The sequence below is a fragment of the Neodothiora populina genome (assembly GCF_041146345.1).
Source record: "Neodothiora populina strain CPC 39397 chromosome Unknown canker_contig_6, whole genome shotgun sequence".
In the NCBI taxonomy this organism is placed as follows: Eukaryota; Fungi; Ascomycota; class Dothideomycetes; order Dothideales; family Dothioraceae; genus Neodothiora; species Neodothiora populina.
The window spans coordinates 1,256,459-1,268,601 of NW_027191414.1; the positions used below are offsets into that span (position 1 = coordinate 1,256,459).

At 50.0% G+C, this 12,143-nt stretch overlaps 3 protein-coding genes across 3 annotated transcripts; 1 reads left to right on the forward strand and 2 right to left on the reverse strand.

Annotated features, from left to right (window-relative positions):
• Positions 1-2,628: 2,628 nt before the first annotated feature.
• AAFC00_006036 (uncharacterized protein) lies at positions 2,629-4,119 on the forward strand (the record flags this gene model as incomplete). The annotated part of the gene is made up of 1 exon (XM_069345920.1): positions 2,629-4,119. The coding sequence occupies one exon, from the start codon at positions 2,629-2,631 to the stop codon at positions 4,117-4,119; it is 1,491 nt and encodes a 496-aa protein (XP_069198127.1).
• A 1,123-nt stretch (positions 4,120-5,242) lies between these two features.
• AAFC00_006037 (uncharacterized protein) lies at positions 5,243-5,824 on the reverse strand (the record flags this gene model as incomplete). The annotated part of the gene is made up of 1 exon (XM_069345921.1): positions 5,243-5,824. The coding sequence occupies one exon, from the start codon at positions 5,822-5,824 to the stop codon at positions 5,243-5,245; it is 582 nt and encodes a 193-aa protein (XP_069198128.1).
• Positions 5,825-7,487: 1,663 nt separating this feature from the next.
• AAFC00_006038 (uncharacterized protein) lies at positions 7,488-10,385 on the reverse strand (the record flags this gene model as incomplete). Its single annotated transcript, XM_069345922.1, has 3 exons — positions 7,488-9,980; positions 10,031-10,174; positions 10,230-10,385. The coding sequence occupies 3 exons, from the start codon at positions 10,383-10,385 to the stop codon at positions 7,488-7,490; spliced, it is 2,793 nt and encodes a 930-aa protein (XP_069198129.1).
• Positions 10,386-12,143: the final 1,758 nt, after the last annotated feature.

Here is a 12,143-nt window from a genome sequence, read left to right on the forward strand (position 1 = left end):
TAAACTTTCCCAAGCACAAATCTCCTCGTGGAACGAATCTCGGCCATATGAATGTTGCGATCAAAGGATCCACAGCATCGAGTTCATCTGAAGTTCAAAGGCTCTTCTAAGGCGTGAGGGGCACATCTGATCACATTGCCGGTCCGACGATATGCTGTGGGTACTGGTCTCGGAGCAACATTGAGTTCGAACCGAGTCCGCCGAACTACGATGACCGTTTCCACTGACTCGGCCTCGCAACTCTAAATGGAGCCATTGTGGTCGTGATAGAACATGCTTTAACCAAGCCCTTCCTACGATTTAGCTCCTAGTATCGAAGCTCCATAATTGCGGCCCAGACCAACAACCTACATCGTAAAATTGCTCTGTTGCACAAAGCTCAGACGGCGTGAATGAGTCTGACTAGAGGAGGTACACTGGTAAGGCCTCTAGGGCATGTCTAACCGATAAATGTCATGGAACGGAAAAGACCTTGTCGTTACCCGTGTTGCAAAGCATTGCAAAGGGCTGTGGGAAGCCGACTTTTGAGTGAAGACCTTACAGATAAACCGCCCTGATACTTCAACATACTACCTTAGTCTAGGATGTGTCGAATCATGCGGGAAGACATGCTCAATTGAATGTTAGGGAACAGGCCGGGGTTTTCACAAATATTGCAGTCTTTACCGATAAAGCTGGAGATCCCACAGTGATGTGTCCGATCCGATAAACGGATAATGCATGCAGACCTCGAAGAGACAGTCCTTGATGTGGACATAACTCCGAGATCCAAGCCGATCTCTACCTGCGTCATGTTCAGGGGGATCTCAACAATGTGGAGAAGGGCATCTTAGATTATTTCGAGGTTTGTAGCTCAGGCACGTATTCGGCATTATTTGTATTGATCGTCCGGGTTTCCGGCATCTACACGAGGTCCTCATGCAGTGCCTCCACACTTATCGAGCTGTTGCTTTGTCTGGATGAAGACTACAACCCCGCCCGTTCAGCAATGTCTCAGCTTTGTTATGAAGCATACCTTGTTAGGATGTGGTAGGCAGGCTTAGTTATGGGTGGCTGAGATCTAGCACAAACAGAGCACCTTGGGAACTTATCATGATATGTCTGGTTCTATGGATCGCATGAATCCATCGCGGAGTATGCGATGACCGGTTACGCGCATGGGTGATACGTGCGAGCAGATGGCTTGGCATTGGAAACCGACAGTCTGGCCCAGAGACGTTGGAGGAATCCAAGACACTGACTCACATTCCGGCGCCGGAGTGGACGCACCTTAGCGAGGGGTCCAATAAACCAGGGACGTCGCGATTATGGCAATGTGCGGGTCCATGACATGCTATGTTGTCCAGCAGAAGACCAGAGCTGTGTTGTCGACATGATGCTATCGTCTCCCCCACTGGACGTTGACGGCTTTGGTCGCGTGGTATGCTATAACGCGTGAATGCTGGCGGAGCATACAGAGATTGACTGCACACAACCCCACAACTACGATTGTACCGAGTGGATCGCATTGACTGTGATCTGCGCTGTAGTCGATCATCGGGTGATCACTCGGGACCAATACGAAAGGTCGCGAAAATGCATGCTCGGACCGGCGGTCTTTGGAACTACTGTACATTCAAAATTGGTTTTTGCCATCGAGGTTACCTCGCGGGCCGCCAGTGACTGAAGCTGCCAGCACTGTGTAAGGTAGCGACCACCACGGCCCTGGACTCGACTGAGATCATTCCATTGTGAAGTTTTCCATGCGGATCGTACCATCATCGTCTTAGCCAAAAGCCCAAATTAGAATTAGTCTGCAAGCACACCTAAGAACAGACGCTCGGCCCTACGGGCACGGTGCCTTGCATATCATGGGCGCCGCGGTGCTGGGAGATCACCGTGACAAAAGATCCGTGCGCAGATGGCTTGGCGCTTCAACGTTCTCTACATGCCCAGTTATGACAGCAACGTCTTTCCTCGGCTGCAGAATGATTGTTCTGCGTCAGCTCTTCGCTCAGCCTGAACAGCCGTCGTAACGGTCTAGCAACGACGTCGTTTGTCTCACAGCCACGTGAGAAACACGAGTGCCGGTTGAGATCGAGTGTCGTTTTCCTTCTCTCCATCACCTTGCAACGGCGCTCAACGTCACCCGAGGGATACCATCAGCAGGAAGAGGCTGGTTGAATGGATACCTTTGCTTGCAATCTCGATTTAGTTTTCCAAAACTTTACCACTCCGCCGTTTCGTGGCACCTGCTGTCATTTGGTGGTGGGTCGTGTCTCACACTCTCGTTGACCATCCGCCTAGGACCCTCCCATACCGGCTTCGGCAAGCCTAAAATTCAATGCACTGTGCACTTGTGATGTGGAGAGAGATACAGTTGCGCCACGACTCCCAATCCATGTAGCCAGAAGCAGTTGTAAGAAGAGGCATAGCGATTGAAAGATGAGTTCATATGTTTGTGTGAAATATATATATCTCGAACAGTGCCACCTCAAAATCCATTTTCTCATCAGCGTCAGCAAGATAAACAATCATTCTTTGCATTCCTCTCTCTAGAGTACCCACATTCACTTCTGCTTGACATACACTCATTTTTTATATCTACACCACCTTCTTTACTATCTTCATCTTTTCAAGGATCAAGACATGCGTACTTCCAACAACATCCTCGCAGCCGCTGCGTTGGCGGGCTTGGCTGCTGCCTCTCCAGCCCCTCAGCAGCTCGACTTCAATGCCATTGCGGCCGCTCCTACTCTTGCTTCGGGCCCATCAGCCAATGGTGTTGTCATCCAGACAGCCACCTTCATCAGCACCGTCTCGGTTGCCACTACCGCTACTGCCAGCATCACTGGCTCCGCGACTGCCGCTGCCGCTACCGGCACTGGTCTAGCCAAGCGTTCCCTCCAGGAACGTAATCTCTATTGCAACAACAACAACATTTGGTGTACTTGGTTCGGATGGGGCTGTTGCCCCGTCCCTAGCTCCACCCCGGCTAAGACCACCAGCGTTTCCAGCGCTGCCAGTAAGACCAGCTCCAGCTCCTCCAGCATTGCTACCTCCTCTGCAGCCGCGGGAACCACTGGCTACACGCCTTACTACCCTGCTCTTGCCAGTGTCACAGCCTACACCACCGGTACCACCACCATCTCTTCTACATCCTCCTGCCCAACTACCCCAGAGGATGGTACTTACTGTGGTTTCCTCAACCCTCTCGACCCCTGTGGTCCCCAGCCTGATGGATACGGCCCTGTTCCTACTCCTGATACGGTCTCTGCCTTCCAGGCATACGCTCCTTTCCACTCCATGGCATCTGCTGCCCCTACCACCATCTCCGCTGCGTCCACTGCCGCTGTCTCTGGTATTGTCACTGTCTACAACCAGACGTTCAAGGACCTGAACGCCGCATCCAGTGCACAGTCTTACCTTGGCCTCTTCACTCTCCAAACCTACGATGCCGCACAGTGTGCTGCTTACTGCGACAGCACCGCTCTTTGCACAGCCTTCAACATCTTCATTGAGCGTGACCCGTCGGTCGCGCCTTCTACCCCTGACAACACGGCTCCCACTGTTTGGGGTAACAACTGCCCCAACCCTGCCTCCATGACCTCTTACAAGTGTACCCTTTGGGGATCAAACCTTGACGCTTCTTCTGCCACCAACCAGGGTCAATGGCGCGAGCAGTTCCAGATTGTCATCACTGGCTCTAACGGTTATGATAAGACCAACGTCACCATTCCTGCCACCCCCACTGGCAGCAACAGCAACGGATCTGGCTGGAGCAAGGGTTCCAGCTGCGGCGGCAAGGCCATCAATGCTCCTCAGTACTGGATGGGCAGCAAGTTCTTCCCTGGTCCTTTCAACGCTCAAGTCTGCGGCGACTACGCTTTCAAGCAAAACTCGATCAACAAGGCTCAGGCTGTATCCATGGGTCGTAACTTCTACACCCCTTGCAACATGGTCAACGCCTACTACCTCCACAAGAACGGCAAGCCTCACGGTACTTACTGTGCTCTTTACGACACTGATGTCGCCCTCAGCTGGGCCACCTACAATGGCGGTTTCTCTGGCAGTGACAGATTTGACTGCAAGCAGTCTTACAAGTTCACCCTTCAGAACGTCGACTCCGGAAAATGCTAAACGCGTATTTCTGCAGGAGGAAAGCAGTACCATCATCGAATTGTAAATACTCTGCTTCGATGACAGATCAACGGGTCGGTTCGCGGTTCACTCTTTTGACAGCGTTTGTGGGATTTTGGGGGCGTACACTCGATGTTTAGAGGTTTATTTGCTTTCATTGGGATTGTTAATTCGAGCTGGTTAGACTTTTATAGCGATATGCAACCAAATACAATCATTTTCATTCAGCACACATTCTTCGCAATTGCTTGAATGCGCGATCTATTGCTCACAAACCGTTAGTACCAACATCATAGACATATACATCACTTAAAGCTTTTTCGCGTATCAAATGATCATGCAAGCAGTCGAGCGCATCACGATCGCGATCACGATCACCTCGTTGTCGCAAAGATAACCAGAACAGATCACTTCGAGTCTTGAGACAGAATCAGGTCATCGCCAAGGCTCTCCTACCGCGTAAAGCAGCACACGCGGAACCTCTGCGACATCGAGCCAAAGAAAATCCGTGATGCGACCCTGTGATGACGGAGCTTATGCTGGAATGATGCAGACTCCGGAAGGGTCTCGAGCCGACACAGAGAGAGGCGCACGCGCCGGCGCCGCCGGCAAGGGAAAGAACAGGTCTGAAGCGGGTGTGGATCAAGGGAGAAGCAAAGGGAAAAGCAAACCATGTGGCTTTTCAGGCGGTCTCACTCAGGTTCAGGCGGGTGAGGAGTTGATGTCTCAAACTCTACATTTTGAATCCAAAGCTTAATTTGCGTGGAGATGAGGTCGTTTGCTTTACTCGAGGTCGGATATACCGGATTCCTGCCAAGTCTGGTAGGGCTATAGCCGAGATCTCTCAGGTGGTGTTAGGAACCTATCAGAATTGGGCCATAAGTGTTGGCCTAAGAGAGGCAACTAATGTGATTGAAGATATTAAACATATGCTTGATTCTTGCGAAATGATGGGTATATAACATATGTTAAGCAGTTGAAAACAATGTACTTGAGCAATAACATGTACACGTTTAGAGTTTTAAAAAGTAATATTGGGACAAAGCCGCGTATCGAACAGCAACTTTTGTCTGACCACGACCTTCTCCTGCGATTGATGGTGTCCCCCGTAGCCACCCAGGCTCTAAGCGTACTCAAAAGCAGGCAGACCGGTGGATGGTGCAACTCTCCATTGGAATCCCAAACAGTGGTGGGAATTGTCGGTAGTCACGGCGGCAGCGTATACTTTGTATCCATTCTTTACACCTTCAACAGGGCAAGCAAGCCATTCTTGACCTTCAAACTGTAGGCGCAAACCCGCGTTGACAAGTGCGAAGCCAGAAGTAAGAGAGTGCCTGCCCTTACTGGCAGAGTGAGCAACAGTGAATCGGAGAGCGCCGGTACGGTCAACGTAGACCTCCTGACCGCCAGGGGCCATAACGTCCAGGGCAAGCTTGTCAACGCCGTTCTTGAAGATAGTGGTATTAGTCTTGCCTAGGCAAGTTGGGAGGGGGCAGTAGGTGGAGGTGCCATAGTTGTTGACATAGAAGTATGTGCCGTTTGCATTGATAGTGCCATATTGGATAGGAGAGCCGGAACGAATTGTGATACCAGAAAATGTCTCGTTACCAAGGGTATATCCTAGAGCGGAAGGGTCCACAGGTGCAGGGGCTGCAAGAGCAGCGGGAAGGACGAGAGCCAAAGCGGAAATAATGCTGGTCATCATCTTGATTGCTTGTTGAGAAAGGAGTGCTCGAAGAGGATGTAGGGAGTGTAAGTTGAATCAAGTTCAGATAGTTGGAATTTTTCAACGAAAGAATGACTGATGCAGTGAAGGAGATGGATCGAAAAGATAGAGCCAGCCTACCTTAAATACATTGACTCCTCAGTGATTGTAGTAGTCTAGCCAGCCAGCACAGCACCTCCTTCACGTCCTGTTGGTCGTCGAATTGCAAACATCATGAAGATCAATAAAGTACTGAGAGATGACGGTGAGCATGGTGATCATGTCTGTACTATCGACTTAGGGACGGACTTCGTTCTGGGGCGTGGCACATAAGGTAATTGGGCAGAAGGAAGGACCGTCACATCTGGGTCAAATTCGGTCATATCATCAGCTGTAGGGCGCAGTATATCGATCACTTATCCAACTTCCAGATGTAGAGTGCAACTTCATCGGGTTGATTGATAGCACACTTGTGATTTCGAATGGACATGTAGGCAGTTGACCACTTGCAAGATTTCGAATAAGTCAATAGCCACTACCTGGTCATTACCACATCGTACATGTCTAATGGAGATTCGTCCTTGCTCGATCGCTGTGAGTGCTTAGGACAAGCAGATGGGATTGAGGATGCAATTGTTGCGGCGTCTCAAACATGGTCTTTCGGCAGAACAAACAAGTCACCACCCTTAATAAGTGAGATACAATTGTGGGTGCTTGAATCGTATGCTGGCTCCCGTTTAAGATAAGAGTGTCAAGAGAGCAAATTCAGAGATAGCCAGTGGACGGTCAGTGGTGTGTCCGGCATGAAAGCGCCAAGCCAGACCGATCGCTCCTCATAACAAGCTGATTAAGATCAGCCAGAGATCAATGACGAACTTTGCCTTTACGCCTCAGACTGAGCACATAAAAAATCCTTCGAAGTTCAAATATGCCGCCGAAATACCTGTAGATGACATCGTATCACTTGTGGTATACCTTATCTGCGATCTGCAGTGTAAAGATTGTACATATCACTGTGACAGAAGGCAAGATCCTTCCGTGAACGGCTCGAAGCGCAAGCTATACCCTATGCTTTCATGGCCATGAAATCGTACTCATAAGTCAGCCTTACAGAGGCAGTCTAAGGTACCTTACTTTTCCTGCCCTCATTAATGTTATTCGTCGCCAATGTTATCCTGCAGTGAAAAGACACTCTCAAGGCAAGAGCTACTCAAGCCACAATGAAGATTACATATGTGTTGAAGTGTTCATGTGTTCAGACATTGTTGGCGGAGATCAATTCTTTACCGGCATAACGGACTCGCGCCAGTAGTCAATTGTTCATCGTTCACATGGTAGCCTAGATCGTGGCAGCTTATCGTGCGGCCCGTAAGTGTACTACAGCATTTCTATTAAGCGGACCAACAATCTGCCCTGGAGAATCTATGTGCACGCGATGGATATCATGAAGGGAGTATTCATGCGCAAGGACAAAGCTGAGGCATCATCGACACCTCTCGTCTTGTGCGGTATCTAACAGTCGGACCGATTGCACTCAAGTTCAGAGAGAATCTAGAGGATCTTCAATTTGTTGCTAATGTGTATCCTTTCTAGCGAGTCAAGCCGTCTATAGCTATAGACTAATATTCTGTAAGCCCATGTCGTTCTTGCCTTGGCCGTCTGGCTAAATGCCTCTTTCGGCAAAAATGCGATTCAGGGACTTCTCAAACGTTGCAACATTAACGCCCTCATCTAGCATTGTAAAGTGGTCACCAGCGATACGGTGGAAGGTCAACTCATCTGTGAAAACATCCCACTCATGTAGCCAGCCATCCCATGTCTCATCGGAGATCTTCCACGCTCTGACTGGGGGAACCCAAAAGACCTCGTACTTGGAAACTTTGCCAGAAGGCTCGTAGTCTTTACAGATCCTGCGCGCAATATTGTTGACGCGGTTCCAATCCTCCATCTTCTCCGCGGTAAGTCCCATGGTTTCGAGGTTGGCGCCTTTGAAGTCTGCAACAATAGCATCGACAACCTCATCCTCAGGCACTCCTGCATATCTCTCTGTCACCGCCTCGATCTGATCACGAGGGATGACTCTATGATAGGCAAGCATCTCGACCGTGAAAGCTCTCAGATCTGACTTGGTCAAGATCTTACTGATCCATGGCGGGTTATCGAGGCCACCTACTAGGCCAACTTCGTCCCCGGCAGCTTCAAAACGCTTCGCCAGTTCGAATGCGGTAATACCACCGAAGCAGAGGCCAAGTAAGATATACGGACCCTTCGGCTGGATATCACGGATGGCCTGTTCGTATATGTCAAGCATGTCTTCCATGCTCTCAAACACCCCTTCGGCTCGCTCAAGTCCTTTGGCTCGTAGAGCGTACACTGGACGGTCTGGTAAGTACTTGAGGAGCGGAAGCCAAATCATGAACTCGCCTCCGCCGGGTGGCAAAAGGAAGAGTGCCGGCTTCGAACCAGATTGAAGCGTGGCAATTGGCTGATAGATTCCGATCTTGCCAGTCTGCTCAAGTATAGCTGCCTCCAAGCCTTCGATCGTCCTCGGCTGCAGTATCAAGCTCATAGGGATGGGCGTTTTTGTCATGTTCATTTCCACCTCGATCATACGCTTCATGCGTAGATAGGCGATGCTATTCATGCCTGTCTGCATGATCGGAACATTCGCACCAAGCTCCTCCAGGGGCACATCCGTCTCTCGCGAGAGGAATCGTGCGATCGCAAGTTGAAGTTGCGATGCAAGTGGCTTTAGACCTTCCGCTAGGGGACTTGCCTCCTGGACGCGGTACTGATCAAAGTGGCCTTCGGTATAGAACTTCTTCAATTTCTGGCGAGAAAGCTTGCCTATCGTCGATTTTGGCATCTCAGACTTTGGAAGAGGGATAACGGCGACTGGCATTGCGGAAGCGAACATCAATACTGCCTTGGAGACTTCGCCGATCAGGGTTCGAAGTGACTCTTCATCCGATCGAGACTCGTCAATCGGATTGAAGAGCACCACAACACCCTCAGAGTTTGACTTCTTGTCCCAGACGGAGAACGTGGCTGTCCAGGTTGGGTTAAGTCCTGGAATCTTTCTGCTCTCGATTGCCTCTTCTAGTTCGAAAGAGCTATAATTGTTCCCGTTGATGATCAGAATCTCCTTCGAGCGACCGACTATCTCGAGATGGTTGCCTTCGTCCAGGCGGCCGAGATCTCCGGTATCGAACCAACCGTCAGCAGTCATGCAACTGTCCGTTGCTTCTTTATTGTTGTAATATCTCTTGAAGACGATGTCGCCTTGAAGTTGGATCCTTCCATCTGAGCCGTGTGGGACTGGCTGGAGCCCATCATCAACCACTCGTAAGTCGATGCCAATTGGCAGGCTGTGGCCGACGGATGCGAATAAGTTTCGATGCTCGAGATCCCATTCAGGTGTTCTCAAATTATAGAAACACGCAGAGCAAGTCTCTGACAAACCATATGCTGCTTTGATAGGATTGCGTCTAGCGCCGTGATCCCGCAATATCTGGTTTGCGTGATCCATGGTAGACACACGATTGGCCTCGCCACCAACCATGACGACTTTAAGATGGCTAAAGTCATAGCCCTTTCCACGCCGATCCTCGGCCTGCCAGGATCTGCTTGCGGCAGCAAGGAAGGAGTTGGGAGAAAAAGTATAGCCAATCTTGTACCTGCTGATAATTTCATAGTAGCGCCATGGCTCCTGGACGAAATCTCCAGCAGGTACAGATATCTGACTCGCACCAACGTTCATGGCGTTCAGGTGCAACTCGCAGAAATTTGCCGAATGATCGAATGAGATCCACGACATGAACTTGACGTTTTGGTCTAGGAAATGCATTTTCTTCTTCGCTTGAGCGGAACAGAGCAACTGCCGGTGAGTGAATTCGACAGCCTTCGAATGGCCTGTCGATCCACTTGTGAAAAGTAGGACAGCGAGTTGGTCAGGATCATCCAAGTCATTGAGAGAATCTTTTCTGACATGGTGATTCTGTTCCTGCTGTGCATCGATGGTCTCGATCGTGTGGACGTGTTCTTGAGGAAATTTCTCGAATTGGGCAGCATTCTTCTCGGAAGTGATGAAGGTAGGAGAGCCGAAGAGTGTTGCAAGGTTCTCCATTTGACCAGCCAGAGTCTTTGCATCATTAGACTGCCACGGTATCAGTCACTGTTCATCACATCTTCGACAACTCGACCTACCAATGGGCTCAAGATAGCAGGAACGCTGCCCGCAGCGATCACGCTCCACGTCCAAAGCACATTGTCCCTATGATTCTCGAAATACACCACAACGATCTTGCCTGGTTCGGCAATTTCAGCAGCCTTGAGTTTTCCAGCATTGAACTTTGAGGTATCAGCATCCCAACGCTACATGAAATCTTCTCCAGGATTCACTTGCAGTGGCTCGAGAAAGAAGTTCCGGGTAGGACAGAGTCGTCTCAGGACCATCGAGTCCGTCATCGAGAAAGACCTGGCCTTTCGAGGGATACTCTAATGCTGCCCTTTGCAAGAGCTGTAGGAGCGTAGCTGGACTTTCGAATGCTTTGAAACCCATAATGACTATGTCTAGCAATCACACAAGGGTAAGGAAAGAACAATGAATCTTTTGGTCTTTATAGAGAGTCCTTTGCTCACTTTACTAGTCCAACGGAACACGACAGAGGCAAACTATGTTGAGACAGGTAGCTTTCTGAAATAGATAAGCTACTCGACCATAGTTGACACCATCCCCAGGATCTCATCACAATGCACACATCCTACATTATAGGACCCTAGACGAAACGAATCAAAGACGTTCGTGTCAGAGATAAACCCGAATGGGCCTCCCGAGCATATCCCTGAACGCACGACCTAGAGCGAGACTTAACCTTGCCTCTCATTGGCTTCTTGCTAAGCCTATGTGGGTAAAGGACTAAAACTGCCCGCAATGTCCCTGACTTGAGCGGTTGTTCCTGTCGTGGACCCACTTCAATTGACAGCAGTCCACATGCACCATCATCGTGTCTTATCTTTTGTTTATGAATTGCCATTTCACGTTGCCCGTATCCCTCATTTGGAAGCTTATTGTGGCCATGTACCTCGATCTTCCCGGCTCAATGGGGATCTGCTTATCTCGAGAGAGTGTGCTTCGAGGCTGCCAATTGGGTGTGATGGGGGGCCAAATGACGTTAATGATTAATGTCCTTGATCGACAGTCTGGAGGGAGTTCCCTTGTGATCTCTTGGATAAGTGGGTCCAAAGGAGTTGACTCGGGGGAAGTGGAGTTGCTACCGCCCGCCGTCGCGCCATTATACAGAAAATGTCAATTAGCGCTTTTGCTTCAATATATTGTAGCTACAAGGGATATGCAAGCACGGTGAACTAAAGCGTACCTTAACGGATTTTGACGTTGATCAGAGCTCAAGCTTCACTCGGGCCGGGCCGGCGTCACCAATCACCCACCCTGCTACCCCCCACCACTCCTCATGCGTCTTGCTTGTTGAAACCTCCAGCAGTGCTTTGTATCTCTAGGTACTTTGACACGGGTCATTGTCGTACTCTGCGACAGATCTACAAAATATAGCCATGGAACATCTCTCGGTCTTCGAGACCACATGACGAGGGCTCTTCTCTGGCCTCTCTGTCAGGACACAAAAGCAAGAAGCCTGCCGATCAGTAGAAAAACAAGTTCTTGGCCGATCGACGTGAGCTGGTGCGAAATCTTATTCAGGTTCGGTCGGCCTCCTCATCCCAGCGACGTGGTAGCGGAACTATAATGCTGTTGAAGGTGCGCCAAACCAACGATCCTCATCCGTACACAACATTTTGGGCAAAGTCAGGGCACCGCAATAAATGCGTTTTTGTATCCAAAGTACCGAATCACGTTCAAAGAATCCTTGGTTTGTTGAGATCTGCGCGCGCCCGGCATCCGCCAGGTTCCCCAGTGGCAGGAAATCGGTCTATTTACTATCGTCAAGGCAGAGGCAGATGATGCAACGTTCCTCAATCTGTTGTCTGGACTGAATCAACGATGGCGATTTGCACATCGACGAATTGAGAGTGATTTTGAGACGGCCCCGTCGTTCGAAGACGTGTGTCAGCCTGGAACCGGGCATGTGATTGATTGCGTTTCACCACAAGCAGAAAAACACTTCTGTGTCTGGAGGTGCCGGCCAAACGTCCGCTTGCTGCACCCGAGCGTGCGTGCAGGGGTATGCATGTTTCCTGAATTTCATAAGTGCGCAGCTGCTGCAGGCAGCCGCTTGTTCGGATATATCTTGCAGCTGGAAGCAGCCGATAGTCTGGCGTCTGTGCTGTTCAAGGTGAATATATT